This window comes from Ceratotherium simum, chromosome 34, assembly GCF_057802395.1.
Source record: "Ceratotherium simum simum isolate JZ-2026a chromosome 34, ASM5780239v1, whole genome shotgun sequence".
NCBI classification, from domain to species: Eukaryota; Metazoa; Chordata; class Mammalia; order Perissodactyla; family Rhinocerotidae; genus Ceratotherium; species Ceratotherium simum.
Window position 1 is genome coordinate 11,223,592 of NC_141933.1, and position 25,735 is coordinate 11,249,326.

The 25,735-nt window shown below is 46.4% G+C and overlaps 1 protein-coding gene across 5 annotated transcripts in view; it reads right to left on the reverse strand.

Annotated features, from left to right (window-relative positions):
- INCENP (inner centromere protein) overlaps window positions 1-12,116 on the reverse strand; it is a 28,087-nt gene extending 15,971 nt beyond the window's left edge. For 2 of the 5 annotated variants that reach the window (XM_087422793.1, XM_087422791.1), the window contains exons 1-4: window positions 11,984-12,116; window positions 8,562-8,712; window positions 8,024-8,137; window positions 6,297-7,099 (exon numbers count right to left, since the gene is read on the reverse strand). In XM_087422793.1, the coding sequence (XP_087278919.1) occupies window positions 6,297-7,099; window positions 8,024-8,137; window positions 8,562-8,701 (1,057 nt within the window). In that variant the 5' untranslated portion in view covers window positions 8,702-8,712; window positions 11,984-12,116. Of the gene's footprint in view, window positions 1-6,296; window positions 7,103-8,023; window positions 8,138-8,561; window positions 8,713-11,983 lie in introns of all 5 variants that reach the window. The other 3 variants (XM_087422792.1, XM_087422789.1, XM_087422790.1) reach the window with 2 other exon arrangements.
- Window positions 12,117-25,735: the final 13,619 nt, after the last annotated feature.

The following is a 25,735-nucleotide window of genomic DNA, read 5'->3' on the forward strand; positions in this document are numbered from 1 at the left end:
GACCCTCTCTGCCTCAGAGACCCCTCCCCTCACCAGACAGAGACCCCCTCCACCTCAGAGACCCCTCCTTTCACCATACACAGACCCTCTCCGCCTCAGAGACCACTTCCCTCACAACAAAGCTCCTGCTATGCCCTGTGCACTCACTCTCAGCACTCCCCCAACTCCTAGCATCCTCAATGGAGCTGTTGGCTTTACGTCTCCTGCTACCCCTAGCTGGCAACGTGCCCTTCTGTGGGCACACCTTGGCTCCTTCACTGAGCTGGGAGTATCTTGGGAAGAGGGACAATGTCCAACGCAGCTCCAGGCTCCCAATTCCCAGCATGGGGCCCGACACAAAGCAACTTATTCATTCAACAAATATTCATTGAGTGTCTACTAGGTACTGGCCCTGGAACCCAGTGGTGAGCACAACAGACAGAGCCACTATCCGGTCTAGACAATCGTCAAATAATCCTGTAAACGACAGGTGATATGTGCAATGCCAGAGAAAAGAGATTTTAAAAGCCTATAATGGTCGATCCAAGCTGGTCTGGAGGTTCAGACGTGAAGGATAAGACATTTACATCAAAGGGGGAGGGGTGCGAGGGAGAAGGATGTCCAGACCAGTGGTTTTCAAAGTGTTTTCTGGGACTCCCCAACTGGGTCAAGTCCCCAAGTCCCTTTCGTGGGATCCATGAGGTCCTAACTATTTTCACCATGATACTAAAACGTTATTTTCCCTTTTCACTTTGCTGAGATTTGCCTGACAGCACAAAAGCAATGGGAGTTGACACTGCTGGAGCCTGAGCACCAAAGGAGGCCGCAAACCAGACTGGATCCCACGCTCAGTACAGAAATGTCCAGTTTCACTTAAGAATGAAGGAGTCAGGGCCGGCCCCGTGGCTTAGGGGTTAAGTGCGCACGCTCCGCTACTGGCGGCCCGGGTTCGGATCCCGGGCGCGCACTGACGCACCGCTTCTCCGGCCATGCTGAGGCCGCATCCCACATACAGCAACTAGAAGGATGTGCAACTATGACATACAACTATCTACTGGGGCTTTGGGGAAAAAAAAGAGGAGGATTAGCAACAGATGTTAGCTCAGGGCTAATCCTCAAAAGAAAAAACCTACTAATTGCATAAAATCTAAACTTGAGTACATGTCTTTCTAATATTCTGTGTGAGAAAGTGGGAAGCATGCAAAATGTCCTGCTGCCACACACCCACATCTCTGTGAAGGGAACTCAGGTTTGCGTCCCCAGCTGAAGAGCTGCTTTTTCTCAGGGAACACTATTTTTAATTGAAAGCACAACTGACAAACTATGGTTATTGGGTCTTGGCAGACATTTTCTTAAAAATGAACAGAGGGAGTCTGTCACTTAAAATAAAGCAATGAACAGTATTTGTTGCCAATAATAAAAAATTGAGCCAAGAAAAGAGAGCCAAAAATAGAATTTTGGAAAACGTGTATCCACCACCATGAGCTTTATAGCATCCCAATATCTAAAGACTTTTCCGATGAGATCAGAAAATAAATGTGCTCCTTTTAAAAAATACGTAGTGAAGCACGTCAACATTTGGAAGATGTACATAACTCAGTGAAATACTGTTTTCCAAATGACCAATGCATGAGGTTATGAAATCACGCAGGGCTAAAAGATCCATTCAAAATGCAGCAGAGACCAATGTGGGATCAACAATACGCTTTAGATTCCACACTGCAATGAGCCTTTAAGAAACTAGCACTTGTTGCACCAAGTATCCACAAATTATCTAAAAAAAAAAAAAATGAATATGCACAATTATCTGAAAAGGCTTTTAAAGTATACCTCCCCTTTCCAACTACAACCTCTGTGAGACCAGATTTTCTTCATATATTTTAACCCAAACAGCACAATGCAACAGACTGAATGCAGAATCCAGCTGTCTTCTTTGAGGCCACACATGAAAGAGATCTGCAAAATGTAGAAAAATGCCCATCTCCTCACTAAATTTTTGTTCTGGAAAACAGTTATTTATCTATTAAAAAGAAATCTAACATTAACAGGTAACAGCTTGTTATTTTTTTTTTTTTTTTTTTTTTTAAGATTTTATTTATTTATTTTTTCCCTCCAAAGCCCCAGTAGATAGTTGTATGTCATAGCTGCACATCCTTCTAGTTGCCGTATGTGGGACGCAGCCTCAGCATGGCCGGGGAAGCGGTGCGTCCGTGCACGCCCGGGATCCGAACCCGGGCCGCTAGCAGCGGAGCCCGCGCACTTAACCGCTAAGCCACGGGGCCGGCCCCACAGCTTGTTATTTTTATATCAAAGTACTAAATATTTTTAATTTAATATTAAAATATTAAGAAATATTAACATAAAATATTAAATAATATTAAGATTTTTTAATTCCTCAGTTTGAATTTCTAATACAGTAACTATCAGTAGATAGAACCCTCATAATCAAAAGCTCTTTATGCCCTCAATAATTTTTTTTTTTTTTTGAGGAAGATTAGCCCTGAGCTAACATCTGTTGCCAATCCTCCTCTTTTTGCTGAGGAAGATTGGCCCTGGGCTAACATCTGTGCCCATCTTCCTCTGCTTTATATGGGACGCCACCACAGCATGGCTTGATAAGCAGTGCATAGGTCTGGCCCTGGATCCAAACCTGGGAACCCCGGGCTACCAAAGCAGAGCACATGAACTTAACCACGCCACCAGGCCGGCCCCTATGTCCTCAAAAGTTTTTACGACTAGAAGCAGGTGCTGAGGCCCAAAGTTAGGGCCGAAAGAGGCCCTCGACCTCTACTGGTCCAGGCAGAAGGCACAGCAGCTGCAAAGGCCATGAGGCAGGAGAGAGCAGGCTTTTGGGGAATAGAAAGAAGGCTGGCTGGCCTGCAGCATCCTCAGGCACGGGAGTGTGGCCAGAGGTAGGGTGAGAGGCAGCCAGCGGGAGGCCAGGCGGTGCCCACAGTTTAAGGGAAGCAGGGAAGATGAACAAGGAGCTAGAGCAGCAAACTGTGGGGCACAAAGAGAACCAGAAGCAGCAACCTTTCTGGGGTGCAGAAGCCAAGCCTGGGGGAGCGGGAGGGAGCAGCTACAGGGCCAGGCTGGCAGTTACAGGTGGTGCCTGCTCCCACTTGAGGGGGTCTGTGGCCAGAAGACATGGCTCCCCTCATCTCCCCACGCCTCCCATCCCAGCTCAGTGCTCGCTGAAGAGGGGCCGGAAGGGCGAGAAGATGCCCACGTGACCACACAACGATTCCACCAGTGCAAAGACTCCTCTGGAATGTTAAGTGCCATCTGCAGGCCATTCGGGCCTCAGAAACAGTCTGGTGGTCTGAGGCCTGGCAGAGGGACAGAGGTGCTGTTCAACAGTGCAGAGGTGGCTGGGGAAGCCCAAGGAGGAGCCTGGCCTAGACAGCAGGACCCTCCAGAAACCCTAAAGCGGCCCCTGCCCAACCACTTCAGAGCCCACCTGCCTGTCAGCTCCTGCACCCACATTTCTCTGCCTAGGGGCTCTCTAGCCAACTGCGTACCAGGCCAGGAGTGCAGGGGACTGACGCCTCACCCAGTAGCCCACACCCAGGGCTCCACTGGCTTCCAGAGGTTCCCCTGGCACCAGGCCCCCTTACCAGCGGTCTTCTTTTCCGTGACTCACTTCCTCACTCCCCTGCTGCAGGTGTTTCCTTCCCTCCAAAAGCAACAAGTTACATCAAATCCTTACCTCAAGGGTGCTTCTGGGAGAACCCAAACTAAGACCCCACCTCTGAGTTGCCTTCCCAGCCAAGCCCCAGAGCCTGGCGCCAAGACGGCCTCCAGGAAGCTCCTCTCCCCTCCCTGCTCTACACCCCTGCAGCATCCTTCAGGGTCAGCATGGCCACACCCACACAGAGCTTCAGGGACACAGGGGTTCTTGGGCCTTACCATTTGCTGTTTCATTATAGTTAAGATTGACTAAGCCTGTACCATATCCAAGCGCTAAGACAGGTTCTCTATCCGCATTCAAGGTAGCTGTTACCAGCATTTTACGGACAGGGAAACTGAGGTTCAGAGAAGAGTGTGCCCAAGGTCACACTGTGTGACTCCGGGGTTAACTCTTAACCGCCATGTTTGACTGTCCCCTTCCTTTCCCTCTTCCTTCCACCTGGAGAAGGAGGACGAGCCCTGGGCCTGGAGTCAGACAGGCTTGGGTCCAGTGTGCCAGTCAAATCAGACGCCACCATGCACAAGGAGGGGGCCGAGGGGGAGGAGCAACCGGAAGGGCTGAAGGGCTTCAGATCTGGATGTCTGACCCAAAAGCACAAGAGGGCTCAGGAGTCTCTCCCCTGCCCTCCCTCTAGGCTCCAGGCTCGCCTGCCCCCTTCGGCCCCTTCCCAGGACTTCAGGTCTGAGGAAATCTCCAAGGCAGGTCAGAACCATCTTGGCCCTCCTGAGAATCCAAAAATGGACAGTGTGCCAGACTGCAAGTCTGCACGTGCCCCAGACTAGGTGTCCCCGAGCCCCATGGCCTGGAGCAAGCCCTCCCCGCAGGTGGGGAAGAAACCTGGCAAGGTGAGGTGCCCTCACCTGCCTGACCAAACCCCATCCTGCGGCTTTCCACAGGGCCTCCTCAGCAAGTGGCCCACCATCCCAGAAAGGACGAAACAAGTGGGGCTCAAGCCTCAGCTTCCCAACTGACAGACTCAGTGGCCTCCGTAAGCCTCAGTTTCCCCCTCTATAAAGTGCAGAAATCCTAAGAGGCTAACAGTGTGGCTGCAAGGACCAAACGAGACAACCTTGTGTTTTATAAATCTCAAAGGGCCAGGCAGATGGCAACTGCTATTCTAATACACATTAATAGGAGCCGGCCCGGTGGCATAGTGGTTAAGTTCATGCGCTCCGCTTCGGCAGCCTGGGGTTCACGGGTTCGGATCCCTGGTGCAGACCTACACACCACTCGTCAGCCATGCTGTGGTGGCGTCCCACATACAAAATAGAGGAAGACTGTCACAGATGTTAGCTCAGCGACAACATTCCTCTAGCAAAAAAAAGGGGAAGATTGGCAACAGATGTTAGCTCAGGGCCAATCTTCCTCACCAAAAAATAAATAAATAAATAAATAATAAAAGAAATAATACACATTAATATAAAACCTGGCCTGTTCTTTCCATCAATCCCACCTCCTTGCCATCCAGCAGCCTCCTACCTGGTCTCCCTGACACCTTCCCTTCCTTCCTCTTGACCATTTTTTACACTGTACCAGGAACCTTCCAACAACCATCAAGGGGCCACAAGCCCAAGCCCCTAGTGCAACACATGAGCCCCAGAGACACCACCACTTTCTGTTTCATGTCTCAGGGTCTTTGTACAAGCTGTTCCCTCTGCCAGGGATACCTTTCTTCACATTATTCCACCTGGCAAAAGCCCAGGCATCCTTCGAAACCCTCCCAGCTCAGATCCACCTCCTCCACACAGCCAGCCCTGACACTTAGAGCTGCCTGTTCCTCCCCTGTGGCTCGAAACACCTGCTCCCACTGGGACAACGGTCCCCTGAGCTGGGATCAGATGACGATAAAAATAGCTAACATTACAGAGCCCTTCCTTCCTGGCAGGCACTGTTCTAAGCATTCTATGCGGGTTAACAAGGAAGACCCCATGACAACTCTCTGAGGTGACGCCATTATTACTGCAGCTGACAGATGAGGAACTGAGGCCCATGAAGAAGCTCCCATCACCTGCCCAAGGTCACAGGGTGGGTAAATGGCTGAGCTGGCACTCAAACCCAGTTATCTGTTCCCTCCTGGAATGAGTCTGCTGCAATGAGAATTCACCTCTCTTTGCCTCAGTATCTCCAAACAGTTTTGCTAACTGGAGGCAGCCCACGGACGTGGTGAATCTAAGTGAGCCTCTGCAGGAGGAAACGGGAACACACTGGCCCTGGGGAAAAGGCCCAGGTTGGAGCTGCAGCATGGCCATTAACCACAGGGACACTGTGGCCAACCTCCCTGGACCTCAGTTTCCTCATCTGTAAAACAAGAGGGTTGGACTAGATCTGCGCTGTACAGTATGGTAGCCACTAGCTATGTGTGGCTCTTTAAGTCTAAATTAAGGAAAACGTAATAAAACTAAAAATTCAGCTCCTCGATCACACCAGCCACATTGCGAGGGTTCAAGAACCACAGGTGACTAGCTAGTGGCTAAGTATAGGAAGGTACAGATATGGAACATTTACATCATCACAGAAAATTCTATGCACAGCTCCTTGCTAGATGGTTCCCCAGAGCCCCTCCCGCTGAGCCAGAGACCAAGGACCAGGCACCGCAGCCCCACACACTGCTGACCCCCAGACTCACAGATGATGCGGGCAGAGGCGGCCGGCTCTTCTGTGGCCTTCTTGGCAATCCTTCTGCTTGACCTGCGGACGGTGGTCTCCTGTTTGGACACCAGGGAGTACTTCTGGGCCAGCGAGACCTGGGCACCCGGGGCAGATGGGGCAATCAGGCTGCGCCGCACTGAGCGCGAGTCGGCACGGGAGCCCGTGGGTGTGGAGAAGTTATCTGGCAAGACGGGCGCCAGCACCCGCTCCCGCCACGGGGAGGCCGGCGAGCCCGGCGAGTCCTGCGGGCTTGGGGAGGCCCGCGCGATCCTGAGCTTGGAGGCGGACCGCCCCGCTCCGACCCCTCGGCCCTTGGGGTCCTGCGGTGTAGCCATCAGGGAGCTCACGGTGACAGACTCCAGTTTCCGGGCCTCGGACTTCTTGGGTGTTGACTCCTCGTCCGATATCACGGTGATGTGGGAGGCCGGAGCTGTGGCTGGGGCCGGGGTTGGGGACGGAGCCCGTAACTGAGCCTGGGCAGACTTGACCTGGCTGAGGTGCTGCTCGGCACTCCGGTGATCGCTGACGCCTATCTCCACCATGGGCACCAGCTGGCACTGGATGAGGCTATTTTTGGGCTTCTTGGTCAGTGTCGTGGGAGACTCAGGGGCAGGCAAAGGAGCAGCCGCGGTGGCTGCCATAGCTGCGGCCGCAGCACGGGTCACCCTCCGCAGGACGGAGCCGTTCTCCCCCACCACCGTAGCCAGCTTCTCCACCTTGTCCTTGCTGCGCAGGGGCCGGGAACCCAGCTGGCTGCTCCGAGACTTCCTTCGCGACAACCTGCTAGAGGCAGCAGAACAGAAGCTGAGATGACCCAGCAGGGCACGGGGGCACCCCAAAAGTCAGGCAGGGGGCACCAGTCTCCCCAGGAGCTTGAATGGAGTATGAAGAGAAGGTCTTGGAGGCAGAAGACCGGGGTCTAGTCCAGGCTCATGACCCTTAGCCATGAGACCCCAGGCCACTCCTCTCTGAGCCTCAGTCTCCCTACCTGTAAACTGGGGATAATGCCAGTCCTCACAGAACTGCTGAGCTTAAATTCATACAAACCTCCCATTGACTGAGGTCACCCTGTGCCAAGCATCCTGCCCGTGACTTTACTCATGCTGTCGCTTAATCCACAAGATGGCCCTGAGAGGCAGGGACCACTCTCCTCACCTTAGAGATGAGGAACCTCAGGCTCAGAGGTGGAAAAATTAACCCAAAGTCATACAGCTGCAACAGGGCAGAGCTGAGCTGTGCGCCCAGGACTGCCTGACCCAAGACCCAGCCTCTTCCCCACCCCAGCCCCCCACCTACTCTGCAGCCCAGGGTCATTTCCATGGGCATCATAATAAGCACAGCCACAGGGGCTTGGGAACAGACCCCCTGGTCCACACCTCTGGTCGCTCTCTCCCAAGCAGAAGGTAGGATTCTCCTTCTCCCACCTCTGGAAATCCTTCCCATCCTCCAAGGCCCAGATCTCACGTACTCACGCACACACACACACACACGCAAACTTTGGACTCCATGTTCTAGGGTCTTGCTTCATTTCCTCGCAACATTTCGCCCCTCAGCATGGCCCACTGCTACCCACTACCACTCCTGCAGGCCTCTGCTCGCAATTACCACTGCGAATAAAACTCTCCAGGTGGGCACAACGCCACCAGACCCCGCCTGCCTCCAGACTCCACGTACGCAGCTGGGGTAGCCTGTGGCCCCGCCTACCTTTTCCGGATAGGGTCTCTGTTTTCATCCTGAACATAAGAAATCCGTCTCTTCTTCCGTCGGTTCTTCTGAGAAGGTGTTTTGGGCATCAGTTCGGGCTCTTTGCTGAATTCTCTGTTTGGTACAAGGAGGGTGATGTTTGTGGCTACCCGGGAACCACTGGTCCCCTCCCTTACCTGGCTCAGCCCCCACCCGTTTCCTGGTAGTGACAGGTCAAGCTGGGGCGACCAGCATCAAGTGAGCTCTCCAAGGCCATGAGCAAATCCCCTGCCAGGCTATCGGGGCTTCCTCCTGGGGACAAGGCAGGGGAGCAAGGTTGCCAGGCAAGTCTCCACAGCCCCATCCTTTGAGGCCCAGCCCAACCTCTCCTTCCTCTCCCCATTATACTAAGTTGGGCCCCACGCACACTGCACTCAGGAGGGACCGCTGGCAGCCTGTCTGTCTTGCCCGTCAGGTGGGGAAGTGGGCTGCTGTGTCCCCAAGGCCGTAGCAGCCAGGCAGCCCCCGGGGCTTTCAGCCAGCACACCCCTGCCCTCACCTGGTGAACATGCGCTCGGCCTCCTCCTGGATCTCGTGGAGCCACACCAAGTCCTTATTATCCACATTACAGACAAACTCCATGAGCTTCTGGTCACACAGCTCCAGCAGGTGAATGGGCCCTGGGGCTGTCGTCCCCATCGTGGCTCTGTCTGGCAGAAGTAGGGACAAGAGGCCTAAGGGCTCAGGGCTTGAAGCTGGGACCCTCTCCAGGGGAAGAGCCCGCCAGGCCACAGCACCCATCGCCCAATCACCACAAAACACCCAGTGCCTAAAGCAGGGCCCCCTCCCTGCTCAGAGCCACTCCCCAGAGATGCAGAATTAGAATGCCAACCCACGAGCCTTATTTTTGCAAAAAGAAGGACTCACCTTTCTACTCACACTCATCAAATGCCTTGCCCCTACCCACCTACCCACAGCACGCTGTCCCTATAAGTCCACGCTTCCCAGCCAATTCTGGTATCAACAGTCTTTTACAAATGGCCTTCCCTGCAACTGAAAATGACAGGGCGTGGCCAACTGCCTTCTTGGATGAGGGAGAAACTGCAGCCACCACAGGACCCCTCTCTGCCTGCCCAAACACAAGGTGCTCTTACTCTCCTGCGCGCTCTCCTCTTACTACCTGTGGGTGAGCAAGGACTAAGACACAGTTACCCTGAGCTACACGCGAGCTGACCCCAGGCATCAGGCCAAAGAACATGGGAGCCAACTGCCTCTTCAAGAGCCCAGTGAAAGAAGGGGTTTTGCTTTCCAAAGGAGTCAGTAAGAAAAGTAGGGGCCCAGGGGCTGGCCCAGTGGCGTAGTGGTTAAGTTTGCGCACTCCACTTCAGCAGCCCGGGGTTCACAGGATCGGATCCTGGGCATGGACCTACACACGGCTCATCAAGCCATGCTGTGGTGGCGTCCCATATATAAAATAGAGGAGGATGGGCACAGATGTTAGCTCAGGGCCAGTCCCTCTCACCAAAAAAAAAAAAAAGTAGGGGTCCAGAGGCATGCTCCTCTCCAAGGGGTTCCCTCACCCTCTCCCTTGAGCTGAAATGCCCTAGAAATGGATGAGGGAGCATGAGGGGAGCAGATAAGCAATGTCTTGTTTTTAAGAAAACTTGTCGAGAAATATCAGGCAGGGGAAAATACAAAACCAGTTTTCTCTTAATTTCTCAAAAAACTAGCAGCTCAGGTATCCTCCTCAAGACTTGGTTATAATATCATCACCAAAGCCCCAGGCAAGGAAGAAGTGTTACATTAGTCATGCAGGGTAAATATAAGTAAATATCCAACTGCTGGGTGAATGAATGAAAGAATAAATGAACGGGTGACGGTCATTAGTTGTAATGACAGACTGCGTGTCTCATGCCATGGCAGTGACCCACCACTCAGATCTTCAAAACCAAGAACCATGCAAAGGTCAGGCTTCCCACGTAAGATGGAAGCTCCTAGAAGGAGGGGCTAAGTCACTGACCCCTTGACAGCTTATAGAGCTTAACAGGTCATGCTGCAGCCTCATGGGATTTCCTGGGGCCTGATTTCCAGGGCACACTAGCCTTTGTTCCTTGAACAAACTCTGCCCTCTGTCTGGAACCTTCTGTCTCCTATTTTGTACAGCTCACTCCTCATCACACAGATCTCAGCAACTCAGGGAGGCCCTGACCATCAGTCATGATCCCATCCATCGATTTCAATTCTCTGCATGGCACTTGGGTGACTGTGTATCTGTTTACTTACGCCTGTCTCTGCTCACTAAACTTTTGCTCCCAGAGGGCAAGCCCTTGTCTGTCTGGTTCGTAGCTGAAAGCTCAGAGCCCAGCACAAAAGGAATACTTGCTCAATGAATAATCCACTTAGAAATAAACACCCTGCAGGTACTCCCTCCTCCCCGCCCCAACACACAGACTCAGAGACACCACACGAGCTCACTCTATACAGGTTAGGGCACACCATACTCATCCAAAGCCACTGCTCCTAGATGCCAAGGGCAGCACTAATCGGGGTGGGGCCAAACAGATGGCAGAGGCTTCGGGCAGAGACAGCTCTGCAGCCAGCCAGTCATGGGCTCCGCCTCTCCGCTGCCATCCCTCTGCTCCCCCCGGCCCCTCTGCCCCAGAGCTCAGCCCTAGCAAAGTGCAGGATCCCCGTTTGAGGCCAGTTATGAGAAAATTATTTAAGGAAGCCAAAACCAAAACAGAGGTTTGCAGAGGAGCTACAGAAAGCAACAACTTGCCATCTTATTTTTTAAAGTATTAGTTCCAAACAGCAAAGTGGGCGAGAGCTTCCTTCACAAAGTGCAAAAAAGTGTTTGAGCTTCTTCCATGGCAAAGTTTGTTTTTAGCAGACGTCAGCTTGGCTATTTAAAAAAGGTCACTGTACGTTAGAACAGAGGTGACTCTGAGAAAGGAGGAATCAAGGTACTAAGAATCTCCTGGAAGGAACAGCAAAAATCTCATCTTCAGCCTGTATAAGAACCTGTGCACAAATCCAGAGCACTTAACATCCTATCAAGGGAGAAGGGAGCTCATCCTTCTCTCCCAATACTTCCCTCACACCACACACCAGACTACAGGGCCCCCACCCCCCGCCCGCCTCTGCAATGCCTGTTCCTTTGAGGGTGCAGGAAGTTGGGCACCCAACCCCACCTCAGTGAAGGACCATCATAACAGCTGCTCCCATTTACGAAGTCCTACTCCGTGCCCAGGTCAGGCATTATCTCATTTAATTCTCCCCACAACCTGAAGGATACCCATGTGCAGATGAGGAAACTGAGGCAAAGAGAAGTTAAGTCAAAGTCAGGTCACCCGGTATGTCGGGGGTGAGGCCTGAATTTAAACTGTGCCCCTAACCACAGCGAAGCCGCCTACTCGATTTCAGCCTCCGAAAGGCAGGCGCCAAGTTTTGGCTCTGGGCACCCCGCAGAGAAGGCCACGGTGGCTGGATGAAACTGAACAGCCAAACTGACAGCGAAACGTGGTTGGGGAGTGCATTGGCATAGGGGCACATAGGGGCAGTATTGGCCTCCGGAAATGGTCCGTTTAAAATGCTGCTCAGCCGGAGGGGGAGGTGTTGAGCGAGGGTTAACTGTACAGAAAGGCCCTCTGGCATAATTCGGTCCTCGACCCGGTCGGTGTGCGCTTCCTACGCATCCAGGTCAACAAAGGGCTTCCTAGGCACACAAGGAGCTGGGCACCAGAGAAGGGGAGGGGACCGAGCTATTCTCTCAGAACCTGGTGACCTAGATGGAGGGTGGGGGTAATCTCCGGCCCCGGGACTAAGGCAGGTCATCTCGCCACTTAGAAGAGGTGACCCGTCCATTTCCAGGCCGCAAGGGGCGGCGGGGGACGGGGGTCATGCCCCCGGTCCGGAGTTGGCGGGAGGGGTAACAAATCTCCAAGCATCTCCCACCACCGCCGGCTGCCCGCGCGCACTTACTCTACTGCCCTGCGTCTCCTAAGTGCTGCTCCGATCCAAGTCCAGCGGCCTCCCTAGCACAGGCCCCGGCCCGCCCAGACCCTCGGCTCCCGGCGTCCAGGGCTCAGGCTCGGGGGAAGCAATGGGCGGTGCAGCGCGGGCGAAAACCTACGATTTTCAAAACTGAAGGCTCGACCAATCCCCGGCAAGTTTGTCTGGGCGGATGCAAAACTCTAAGCCAATCAGGTAAAAGGAAGTGCCAGTCAGGCCACCTATTGGCTACCTGGGTTGGCAGTCTGCGGGACTAAGAGGCGGGGAAAGGAAGTGTTGAAACTTTAACCTGCTCAGCTTCCGGGAGCTGCTGTTCGGATCCCGCGACCGATACAGAAAGTCGCCGGAGGTGGGGGATGCGCGCGCAGACGCTCGCACGCCGCAACTACAAGCCCCAGCGTGCACTGCGAAGGCTCTGGTCGGGTTTGGGAGGCGTTTTGGGGGCCTCGGTGGGGTCGGAGGTCTTATAACCGCAAGTCTTGCTCGTCTCGGGAGATTTGCCCGTTGCAGTTTCTTCTTCCAGCTTTCTGTTGCATACAGAATAACATCTTTCCGACGTCTGCCGTTTTTGAGAAGTAAAACGCTTTGTAGATCGCGCCGGAGTTTTTGTTTACGTAGAGCCCTCTGTCATCTCTTGGACGACAGCAACCTGTGTCCCATCTATACTGGCCCTGAGTGTACCCTTTGCAGCGGTGGTTCTCATTCCGGGGCGATTTTGCCGCACCATTTGGCAATGTATGAATACGTTTTAGGTTTCTTTTGGGGGAGGGCGGGGTGTTACTGGCATCTACTGGGTAGAGGCTAGCCATGCTGCTCAACACCCTATAGGGCACAGGACAGCCCCCAGGGCAAAGAATTATCCAGCCCAGCATGCCAGTATGGCCACTGTTGAGAAACTCTGCTTTAGACAGTCACTTTCCGCTGTGAGTCAGGGCTGCCATCACTTGTAGAATAAGGCAGTTAAATCTCCGAGAGAGATTTGTACACCCATGCTCATTGCAGCATTATTCACAATAGCCAAGAGGTGGAAACAACCTAAATGTCCATCAGTATGTGAGTGAACAAAGAAAATGTGGCATATACATACAATCAAATATCATTCAGCCTTTTAAAAGAAAGAAATCATGTCATCTGCTACAATATGGATGAACCTTCAGGATATTATGCTAAGTGAAATAAGCCAGTCACAAAAAGAGAAATACTCCATGGTTCTGCTTACATGAGGTCTCTAATGCAGCCAAACTCTTAGAAACAGGAAGTAGAGTAGTGGTTGTCAGGGGCTGGGGAGAGGAGAGAAAAGGGGAGTTGTTCAGCAGATATAGAGTTTCAGTTTTGCAAGATGAACAAGTTCTAGAGGGGCTGGCCCCATGGCCTAGTGGTTAAGTTTGGCAGGCTCCACTTCAGTGGCTTGGGTTCAGTTCCCAGACCTACATGGCTCAGCAGCAGCCGTGCTGTGGCAGTGACCCAGATACAAAATAGAGGAAGACTGGGACAGATGTTAGCTCATGGCAAATCTTCCTCAGCAAAAAAAAAAAAAAAACGTTCTAGAGATCCATTGCACAAGGATGTGCTTACAGGTAACATACTGTAATGTACTTAAAAATGGTTAAGATGGTAAATTTTATGTTACGTGTTATGTTTTAACCACGATTTAAAAGAAAAAGAAGACAGTTAAGCTGGATCATCTTTGCAGTTCCTCCGTTTCTGCGGCACTGCTTTATTCTGAACCTTCTACCCCTTGTGATGAAATGTACTCAGTTCTGGTCTAGTTCCACTGTCTCCTTTCTCAGGAGAACAATAGCTACACCCCCACCCAGATTCTTTTTTGGCTCTCATGTCTCTCTTACTTGAAGGACATCTCTGAAGGAGATGTCCTGTACTGCCACAGTTTCAACCCCTAAATCACGTTAAAGCTAAGTTAGGGGTGCGAACAGGAAAGGAAAATGCTGAACAGAGAAGAGACGTCTTGCTGTACTCTGCCCAGCTCTAGGGCCTGTGTCTACCCTGGAACACTGACCTAGTGGAGTTAAACCTAAGAAGAAACAACCAGGATAGGAAGAGCTGAACCTTATCTCCAAGCTACCACTTCCTGAACGCCCATTCTATGACAGTCCTCCTTCTGAGCGCTTTTCCATGCCTTATCTCCTCACAGCAAGCTATAAAGTTTTATCTCTATTTTAACTGATGAAAAGAGAGGACAAGTAACCTGTCAAGATACCATAGCTAAAGAACTAGAATCAAACCTCACGTCTCGGGGCCAGCCCAGTAGCATAGTGGTTAAGTTCATACACTGTGCTTTGGTGGCACAAGGTTCGCAGGTTCAGATCCCAGGCACAGACATACACACCACTCATCAAGCCATGCTGTGGTGACGTCCCACATACAAAATGGAGGAAGATTGGCACAGATGTTAGCTCGGGGCCAATCTTCCTCACCAAAAAAAAAAAAACCTCATGTCTCTGGAAGAGCTTGCCTTCTCCTTACAAAGAATAATTTAAGAGAAGATGTGAGAAAAGAGATTTATTTAACTGCCTTCAAATAACAGAAAGGCTATCCCACAAAAAAATGAATTAATTAGACTTTCTCCTGGGTTTTACCCGAATTGTCAGCCCATATCTCCAACTCTACATGTGTATAACAACAACTTCCCCTGCAAAATCAGCTGCCCCTCTTAATTCAATTTCAATAACTTTTTCATGCCCACTGTGTCCCAGACACTGTGCTGAGAACACAGCAGTGAGCCTACCACAGGTGACCCTGCCCTCATGGAGTTTACAGTCCATGTTGGGATATTAGAGATGGATTTCTGACAGTGAAATGGAGCAGAAGAAGTCACAGGTAGAGATTAGCATAAAGAAGCCTGTGATGGAATGTTCTGGAAAGCAGTGAGCCCTCCAGTGCCAGGCCCTTTGTAGACAAAAGTGAGGTCTGAAATGTGGATTCCCTGTGAGATTAGAAAACCCTCCTAACATCTGCCCAAGAGGAGAAACTGGGAGCTCTAGGTCTGTAGAGCAAAGAGAGAGAAAGTCCAGAGTCCTACAGTAGACTTCAAATAGTTTTCTTCTAGCATCCAATAAGAAAATCTTAAAGCCTACGTACACATTTTTTAAATCGCCCTTTAAATTCTTTCCCTCATTTAAATGGTCGCAAAGGATGTAATTTTCAGCGTGTTGTAAATCGTGACATTCTGAAATAAAACTCTTTCATCACTCTTTTAAATGTGTTCAATACACTCAAAATCCCATGGCAATTTTGTGTGTGTGTGTGAGGAAGATCAGCCCTGAGCTAACATCCATGCCAATCCTCCACTTTTTGCTGAGAAAGACTGGCCCTGAGCTAACATCAATTGTCAATCCTCCTCCTTTTTTTTTTTTTTTTCTCTTTTTCTCCCCAAAGCCCCAGTAGATAGTTGTACATCATAGTTGCACATCCTTCTAGTTGCTGTATGTGGACGGTGGCCTCAGCATGGCCTGACAAGTGGTGCGTAGGTGCGCGACCGGGATCTGAACCGGGGCCGCCGGTAGCAGAGTGCACGCACTTAACTGCTAAGCCACAGGGGCCCCCCATAGCAATTTAGTATCCATCATGATCCATTTTTTTGTATATCTTTTTTCCCCATTTTTATTGAGGTATAATTGAGAAATAAAAATTGTATATATTTAAGGTGTATGACATGATGTTTTGATATACTTACACATTGTGAAATAATCGTCACAAACCAAGCTAATTAACATATGCATCACATAGTTAACCATTTTCTTTCTTTCTTTCTTTCTTTCTTTGTGATGAGGACACTTAAGATCTACCCTCTTAGCAAATTTCAAGTATATAATACGGTATTGCTAACTATATTACATGGCTGTACATTAGATCTCCAGAACTTATGCATCTTGCATGACTGAAACTTTGTACAACTTGACCAACATCTCACCCTTTCCCCCTCCACAGCCCCTGGAAACCACCATTCTACTCTCTACTTCTATGAGTTTGACTATTTAGATTCCATATATAAGTGAGATCATGCAATATTTGTCTTTCTGTGTCTTTCACTTAGTATAGTGTCCTCCAGGTTCATCCATGTTGTCACAAATGTCCAGATTTCCTTCTTTTATAAGGCTAAATAATATTCCATTCTGTATACATGCCACATTTTCTTTATCCATTCACCCATCAACAGACATTTAGGTTGTTTCCATATCTTGGCTATTGTGAATAATGCTAGAATGGACATGGGAGTGCAGATATCTCTGAAATAATAACTTCATTTCCTTTGGCTATAGACCCACAAATGGGATTGCTGGATCATAGTTAGACCTATTTTTAATTTTTTGAGGAATCTCCATACTGTTTTCAATAGTGGGTGTACCAATTTACATTCCCACCAACAGTGCATCAGGGTTCCCTTTTCTCCATATCCTCACCAGCACTTGTTATCCTTTGTGTTTTTTGTAATAGCCATTCTAAAGGTGCAACATGAGGTTTGGATTTGTATTTTCCTGATAATTAGTGATGTTGAGCATCTTTTCATATGCTTGTTGGCCATTTGTATATCTTCTTTGAAGAAATGTCTGTTCAAGGCCTCAGCCCATTTTTTAATCAGGCTATTTTGTTGTTGTTCTTATTGAATTGTAGGAGTTCTTTATATAATTTGGATATTAACTCCTTATCAGATATATGGTTTGCAAATATTTTCTCTCATTATATAGGTTGCTTTTCATTCTGTTGATTGTTTTCTTTGCAGTGCAGAAGTTTTAAAGTTTGATGTAGTCCCATTTGTCTATTTTTGCTTCTGTTACCTGTGCTTTTAGTGTCATATCCAAGAAATCAATGCCGAGACCTATATCAAGGAGATTTTCCCCTGTTTTCTTCTAGGAGCTTTACAGTTTCAGATCTTATATTTAAGTCTTTAATCCATTTTGAGTTAATTTTTATGAGTGGTGTAAAATAGGGGCCCAGTTTCATTCTTTCGCATGTGGCTGTCCGGTTTTCCCAACACCATTTATTGACGAGATTAGCCTTTCTCCATTGTGTATTTTTGGTGCCCTTGTCAAAGATTAGTTGACCATATATGTGTGTGGGTTTATTTCTGGATTCTCTATTCTGTTCCATTGGTCTGTATGTCTGTTTTTATGCCAGTACCGTACGTTTTGATTACTATGTCTCTGTAATATATTTTGAAATCAGTAAGTATGAGGCCTCCAGCTTTGTTCCTCTTGCTCAAGATTGCTTTGGGCTATTTGGTCTTTTGTGGTTCCACATGAATTTTAGGATTGTTTTTTCTATTTCTGAATGCCATTGGGATTTAGTAGGGATTGCATTGAATCTGTAGATCACTTTGGGTAAGACGGACATTTTAACAATATTAAGTTTCCAATCCATGAGCACAGGATGTCTTTCATTTGTTTGTGTCTTCTTTATTTCCTGTCATGAATGTTTTATAATTTTCAGTGTACAAGTCTTTCACTTCTTGGTTAAGTTTATTCCAAAGTATTTTATTCTTTTTGTTGCTGTTGTGAATAGTATTGTTTTCTTAATTTGTTTTTCAGATAGTTCGTTGTTTGTGTACAGGAATGTGACTGATTTTTGTGTGGTGATTTTACATCCTGCAACTTTACTGAATTTGTTTATTGCTTCTAACAGTTTTTTGTTGTTGTTGTTCAGTCTCTAGGGTTTTCTACATATATGATCATGTCATTTGCAAACAGAGATGATTTTGCTTCTTCCTTTCTGATTTGGATGCCTTATGTTTCTTTTTCTTGTCTAATTGCTCTGGATAGGACTTCCAGTACTATGTTGAAAAGAAGTGGCAAAAGTGGACATCCTTGCCTTATACTTAATCTTAGAGGGAAAGCTTTCAGTTTTTCCCCATTTATTATGATGTTAGGTGTGGGCTTTTCATATATTGCCTTCATTTTTTCTTTCAGTACTTTGAAAATATTATCCCACTCTCTCCTGGCCTGCAAAGTTTCTGCTGAGAAATCCACTGATAGCTTTATGGGGGTTCCCTTGTATGGGATGAGTCACTTTTCTCTTGCTGCTTTCAAAATTCATTTTTTATCCTTCATTTTTGACAATGTGATTATAATGTATCTTAGTGTAGTCTTCTTTGAGCTGATCCTATTGGGATTTTTTGAACTTCATGAATCTAGATGTCCATTCCCCTCCCAAGATTTGGGAAACTTTCAGGCATTATTTCTTTACATAAGCTTTCTGCACCTTTCTCTTATCTCCTTCTGTGATTCCTATAATGCATATATTGATTCTCTTTATGAAGTCCCATAAATACCATATGTTTTCTTCATTCTTTTCTTTGTTTTTTCTGCTCTGATTGGTTAATTTCAAATGACTTGTCTTTGAGTTCACAGATTCTTTCTTCTGTTTGATTGAGTCTGTTGTTGAAGCTCTTTATTGAATTTTTAATTTCATTCATTTTATTCTTTAGCTCCAGAATTTCTGTTTGGTTCATTTTTATGATTTCTCTCTCTCTTCTGAACTTCTCTTTTTGTTCATGTATTTATTTCCTGATTTTGTTGAGTTGTCTATTGGTATTCTCTTACAGCTCACTGAGCTTCTTTAAAACAATTATTTTGAACTCTTTGTCAGGCAATTCATAGATCTCCATTTCTTTAGGGTTGGTTACTGGAGATTTATTGTGTACCTTTCGTGATGTCACGTTTCCTTGATTTTTCATGTTTATTATAGCCTTGTGTTGAGCTCTGTGCATTTAAAGGAGCAGTCACCTCTTCCAGATTTTTTACACTGGCTGTGGTGGGGAAAAACCTTCACCTACAGGTAGATGTGAGGGTGCCAGCTGGATGGAGTGTGGCAGCTTCAGCTCTGGGGGTAGTGCAGTGGCAGCTATGGCTCTGAGGGAATGCAGTGACATGGATTCTGGAAAGCTCTATCAGCTGAGGTCAGCATCAGCAAAGACTACAGTGTCCTTTAGCAGCAAAGGCTGAGGGTGTCCTCAGGGGTGGTGAGGGCTGCCGAGGTCCTCAGTGGCAAAGCCTGCTGAGGTTTCTTGCTTTCCTTTTCACCCATGGAGCACGTTGTGGCCCTGGGGATCTCTCTTGGCACTGAGTTGTGCCAGGCTGGGAGGTGGGGTAATGCAAGTAAAATGCTTTCTTCTCTTTTCTATGCAGCTATCCTCAGTTTTTGTGCTCTACTGGGTTGCTGCAGCTTCTTCGTTGTACTCTGGAGCTTTCCTGGAGCTATTTTCATCAATGGGTAGTTGTTAAATTGTTGTTTTTTTGGAGGGACAAGGGTTGGGGCCTTCTAGTCATCCATCTTGCTGACATCCTGTCTCCAGCCATATTCATCATCATGATCCATTTTAAAAATACATTAATGAGTTCTTCTTCTTTAACAATAAAGATAAACTTACATCATTCCTTTTTCTTCTTGAACTCATATTTACATGGCACTTTGCCGCATAATTTTATCTTAATGAAATATGCTTGAAATTTTAATTGATAGTAATTTTAATTACTATCATAATTCTCTGAGACAAAAAATATATATATATAAATTGAACTTTTATTCCTTGTGACCATAAAGCTCTATGTGCTAAAATTTTTATTCTGGACTGGGGCATCATTCCAATTATTATTTGTACATAATTGATCAAAACAACATAAACATAATTACATAGTTTGATAAATAATAAATATTTTTAAATGTTAAAAATATAAAACATTTTAAAATGTAAAAAATAAAAAACGTTGAAATGAATCTCAATTATCTGAATGGGGCTTTTTAAAAAAATATATGTATCTGTATTTGGATTCATGATATATTAATGTATCCATTAATATTACTTATTGCTATAATGAAACGGGCTTCAGTATAAAGTTCATTCCTATTTTTTCCCTTTTTGTTTTTAATGCCTGCAAACTCTTGATGACTTATTCACATAAATAAATGGAAATGGAGACTTGGTTATAGCACTATCACTCAATCTTTTGAACTCCTTTTGAGATATAAGCCAAAATGCCATGGAGATATATAAACCAAAATTATTCGTAATAACTTATCAGATGATAATGCCATCAAAATTTATGAATATTTGTGAGAAATTCTATGGAGAGAAATGGTGCAGACCCGGCCTTACTAAGGTGGAGATGCTGATGGAAAAACATCAGTAGGTGTTACCCAGAGCCTGGCATTATAGTCCACAGTTGAATTCTCAAGAACTTTCTAGAGAACACAAAAATAACTGAAATGGTTTTCTTTGATACCTCCAGTCAGCCTGCCCAAGAACTGACCTCTCTGCTCTCTACCAGCTAATTGTTTACCCAAGTTCTTTGCAAACAAAATTCCCTGTTTCCAGGTTGTCTGCAGTATTTTTCCTCTTCCGTCTGCCCCCTCTCTTTATCAATCCTGTTTTTGCCTTTGTTTTTTCAATCAATTTACCAACTGGCTCATTCACATGTGAGTAAATAATTTGTGAGAAAAACAACTATATATTTCTGAGTTATTCTTTGAAAAAAGCAAATAATTGGAAATTAACTGAATAGTAAAAGGATATGTTACCCAATCATTAGTCGTTCACTTTATCAATACCAACACTAATACTTCAAATTGTTTGACTGTCACCTTTAGAAAGTTTCCAAAAGGATTCAGGTCTGCCCCTCTTGGGTAGAAGAGAGAAAGACAATTGTAAAAGGTGGGGAGGGAGATGGAGAACTAGCTGATGGCGGATACATTCTTAAGCAGATCAAATTTAAGAAAGGTGCATACAGGACAAATCTAAGAGAATATGAAATTGACTCCCTTAAAACTCTCAGAAAGTCTTTTTTTTTTTTTTTTACCCTCAGTGGGGGAGGTGTTCCCTGATTTGAAAAGCACTGGGCTACATGCAGCCTCCTCCCTACATGTAGGGCCTCTGGGGGAGATGCTGTAGTCAAAGATACAATGCTCTGAAGGACTGGCAAAAATCAAAATTTTTTTTTCTCTGATTTCTGAGCAAAGAGCAGCTCTGGGCAAGCATGTAAGCCCAAACAAGATGGTAACATTAGAAATGTGTCCACCTCGACTTGGGCTTGGTTTAATTGTGGTGCCTGACTGGAGGATTTCAGGTTTCCAGGACCAGAAATAATAATTGGGTAATGTGTAACCAGAAACTCAGGAATGTGGGCTACATGGCCAGCTCCTTCTTTAAGTTAGAGGGTCATTGGTACAGCCTATGGACTTGGAGTATCTAATCAATGCCACAGGCAAGAATCAAGCCAGCGTCCCTATCGTATTATTATTACTGTTTTTTAAGAATAAGCTGTGCATAAATTAGTCCAAGAATGTGAAATATTTAAGGGAAATTGGCCTATTTCAGTAACATTTAGCCTTGTAATCCTTTTATAAATTTATATATTTATAAATCCTTTTATAAATATATAAATTATAAAATACATAATTGACTAATTAATTTAGATTTGTATTTTTAAGCTGGAATCCTATGAAATTTATATACAGAATTGGAGTATTTAAGAGAACTTAAGATTCAGCATTGGCCAAGACAGCCTTAACATTTCCCTCAGCTTGACTAGGCTTTAGGCTTCTTCCTGACTTTAGGTCCTAATCTCCGTTTGTTTTTTGTTTTTTTTTTTTTCTTCCCCCAAAGCCCCAGTAGATAGTTGTATGTCATAGCTGCACATCCTTCTAGTTGCTGTATGTGGGACGGCGGCCTCAGCATGGCTGGAGAAGCGGTGCGTCGGCGCGCGCCCGGGATCCGAACCCCAGGCCGCCAGCAGCGGAGCGCGCGCACTCACCGCTAAGCCACAGGGTCGGCCCCTAATCTCCGTTTTCTTAGAATATTTTCTTTAGAAAACTTGGAGTTGTAAATTCTTTGAAATACATGTAAATTTTTGTAAAGCCTGTGGCCAGTTTCACAACCCAGGAATGTCTTTCTCAAGGGCCTGGGAGCCATCCCTTTGCAATGTAACCATCAAGAAAGAAAGCACCCCTATCTCCCAGACTCTGTGGAAGGGCAGATATCTAACTTCAGTGGGTGCCAATTAGCAAACACAGATGGCCTAATCACAGAGGAAAACCTTTGCAAACTCGGGAGTAACTCAGTGTGATACCCGCATCCCATTGATCAACCTCACTCCTAACGTCACCCAGAGCTTTTCCACTAGCTCACCCCAGCACTCAAACCCTGTCCCCTGGTGTTTAGCAGAGTTGAGCTCAGGCTGTATTCTATTCTCTCTCCTCTTGCAGTAGCCTTAAATAAAGTCTTCCTTGCCTGTGTAACTTTGTGCAATGTTTCCTTTCACACCATATTTATAAACTTCACTTATTATATGTAGAATGATGGATTGAATCACATAAAATTGCCGATATTCAACTGTTTTTGACTTACAAAAAGGCACTTTCATGTGGTTCAACCTAATACCTGGGATGGTTTGTTAGATGAGACTACTGGAGTCCTTAAGAAAAATTAAATGTGAAAAATTTTAAATGCAACCTAAGGGGCCCCCTGGTGGCACAAGGGGTTAAGTGTGCGCACTCCGCTTCAGCGGCCCAGAGTGCGCAGGTTCAGATCCCGGGTGCGCACCTACGCACCACTTGTCAGGCCATGCTGTGGCAGCGTCCCATATAAAGTGGAGGAAGATGGGCATGGATGTTAGCTCAGGGCCAATCTTCCTCAGCAAAAAAAAAAAAGAAGAAGAAGATGATTGGCATCAGATGTTAGCTCAGGGCTGATCTTCCTCACAAATAAAATAAAATAAAATAAAATAAAATAAATGCAACCTAAAATATTTAAAGTTTAACTAAGTTTGTAAATGAGATCTTTTTGTCTTTTTTTGAGGAGGATCAGCCCTGAGCTAACATCTGATGCCAATCCTCCTCATTTTGCTGAGGAAGATTGGCCCTGGGCTAACATCCATGCCCATCTTCCTCTACTTTATAGGGGACACCGCCACAGCATGGCTTAACAAGCGGTGCATCAGTGCGCGCCCGGGATCTGAACCTGCGAACCCTCGGGCCGCCGAAGCGGAGTGCGCACACAACCGCTGTGCCACCGGGCTGGCCCCTGTAAATGAGATCTTAAAAGTAATTGTTAAAATTTGCTAGCTTCATACATGTAAAATGAACTTTAAGAGCTTCAGGAAGATTCAGGGTTTTAACACCTAACATTAATAAACTGAGTATTTTAAAAACACAGTCACTCCTGAATCGCCCTTTTGATGCACCAAGGCCACCCTCAAGGGCACCATGAAATTCTTAAGATGTATTGTACGGCAACTACCAGCAATCTTGTCACCCACCTGCATTACCTGGGCTAAACACTCTTCTTTAGCTTCCTTCCCTAATGCGATCCGTGGTCAAGTGCTACAGTTTGTCTTTGAACAGTAAAAGGAAAGTTTTCTGACTGGCCCTACCCACTCCTAATTGTGTCTATTACTCTTTCCCTCGGTGTTCAACTGTTGTACAGTATTGAAGTTGGGCTACAAGGGCTTAGGGGCACAACTATGCCCTTGCAATGGTGAACTGCTGTGCAGTCATAAAGTTGGGTTACAGAGGTTTGGAAGGGCATCCACATCCTAGCAATAGGTTTCTCCATGCCACCCCAAGAAAGTCACTGAGTCAGTCATTGTGGATGAGCATGATTCCAGGAGAGAAAATGGAAATGCCTTCCTCTCTCTGAGTCTTTTTCTGTCTAGTTGCATACCTGAGTATTTCTTTTCCTGGCATAGATTTAGACCAGGAGTCGGCAAACTACAGTCACAGGCCAAATCTGGCCCACTGCATGGTTTCGTATGGCCCATGACCTCTGAATGGTTTTCTCATTTTTCAATTGTTGGAAAAAAAATCAAAAGAGGAATATTTTGTGACACATAAAAACTGTATGAAATTCTAAGTTGAGCATCCATAAATAAAGTGTTCTTGGAACACAGCCAACATGAGATAGGACTGTCTAGGGCTGCTTTTGAGTAGTTGCCATAGAGACCATTTGTGGGTTTTTTTTTTTTTTGAGGAAGATTGGCCCTAAGCTAACATCTGTTACCAATCTTCCTCCTTTTTTCCTTTTTTCTCCCCAAAGCCCCAGTAGGTAGTTGTATGTCATAGTTGTGCATCCTTCTAATTGCTCTATGTGGGATGCTGCCTCAGCACATCTTGATGAGTGGTGCGTAGGTCCGTGCTCAGGATCTGAACCAGCGAACCTTGGGCCACCGAAGTGGAGCACAGGAACTTAACCACTAGGCCAGCAGACTGGCCTCCCGTTTGTGTCATTCTTATCCTTTGCACTGCTGTTTGGTGCACTGCAAGTCACAGTGATGAAGTTATAACTCAACATCATTTAGAGTGCCATGCATATAACTGTACCACATTTAAAAAAAAAATCACCAGTGCATACCCATCATGTCAAAACAAGAAAAGTGGGTTTAGAATGCTGTGCTTTTAAGGCACAGTGGAGTGTGGATTATTTTGTTATCCAATTAGATGGCAAAGTACTGTGTTTATTATGCAATGACACTAAGCTGGGCTAAAAGAATACAATATGCATCAGCATTATTTCAGACTAAGCATGCATCATAATATTCCTGATGATCAGAATGAATATTCCCAATGATCAGCAATGATCAGAAAAATTAGAACATTTAAAACATTGTGTCTAATCACAGCAGAATTTCTTCCCAAAAGTAAAAAATGAAAATTTGGCTGCAACCAAAGTAGGTTTCCTAGTGTCCCATTTGTTAACCAAGCAAGGAAAACTGTTTGCCATGGGTGAGTTGATGAAATTGTTTGATTGCAGCAGCCAAAACAATATGCCCAGAGAAAATAAACTTGTTTAAAACGTTTAGCCTGTTGGGAAGGACAGTTACTCAAAGAGTTGAGGATATTGGGAGCAATATCAGTAGTTTTGGTAGGCCAAAAAAGGGCCCCCAAAAAGATATATCCACATCAAATCCATCCACATCAAATCCTTGGTATCTGTGAAAGTGACCTTACTTGGAAAAAGGGTCTTTGCAGATCTAATTAAGTTAAGGGTCTTGAGATTCAATCATCCTGGATTACCTGAGTGGTTCCAAATCCAATGACACGTGTCTTATAAGAGATGCACAGAGGAGACACATACAGAAAGAAGAGAAGATGATGTGAAGATAGAAGCAGAGATTGGAGCGATGTGGCCACAAGCCAAGGAAGCCAGCAAACACTAGAAGCTGGAAGAGGCAAAGAATAGATTCTCTGTTAGAGAGAGTGTGGGCCTGCTAACACCTTGATTTTAGACTTCTGGCCTCCAGAACTATGAGAGATACATTTCTGTTGTTTTAAGCCACCAAGTTTGTGGTAATTTGTTATAGCAGCCCTAGGAAACTTATATAGTAGTCAATTAAAAAACAAGTCAAGTGATTTTGAGTGGTTTTCCTTGGCTCTTGATGAATTGACAGATGTTACCAATACTGCTGGTTGTTGTTTATTTAAGAAGTCATTGCTGAGGTTGATGTGACTGAGGAGTTAGCCTCTATGAATAGTCTGCATGGACAACTAAAGGTAAGAATATTTTCAAAGAAGTTGAGGAAACACTAATTCAGTATGACCTAAAGTGGAATCTGCTAAGATGTGTTACAACTGATGGGGGCAAAAACACGTGTAGGGCAGAAAATGGGTTTACCGGACAAATTTACAAAGCTTGTGAAAACGTACAGCATTAAAAACCTATACTTATTTTCCTAAAAATATTTTAATCTATCACGTGTTATTGAACCTGTAGCGTCA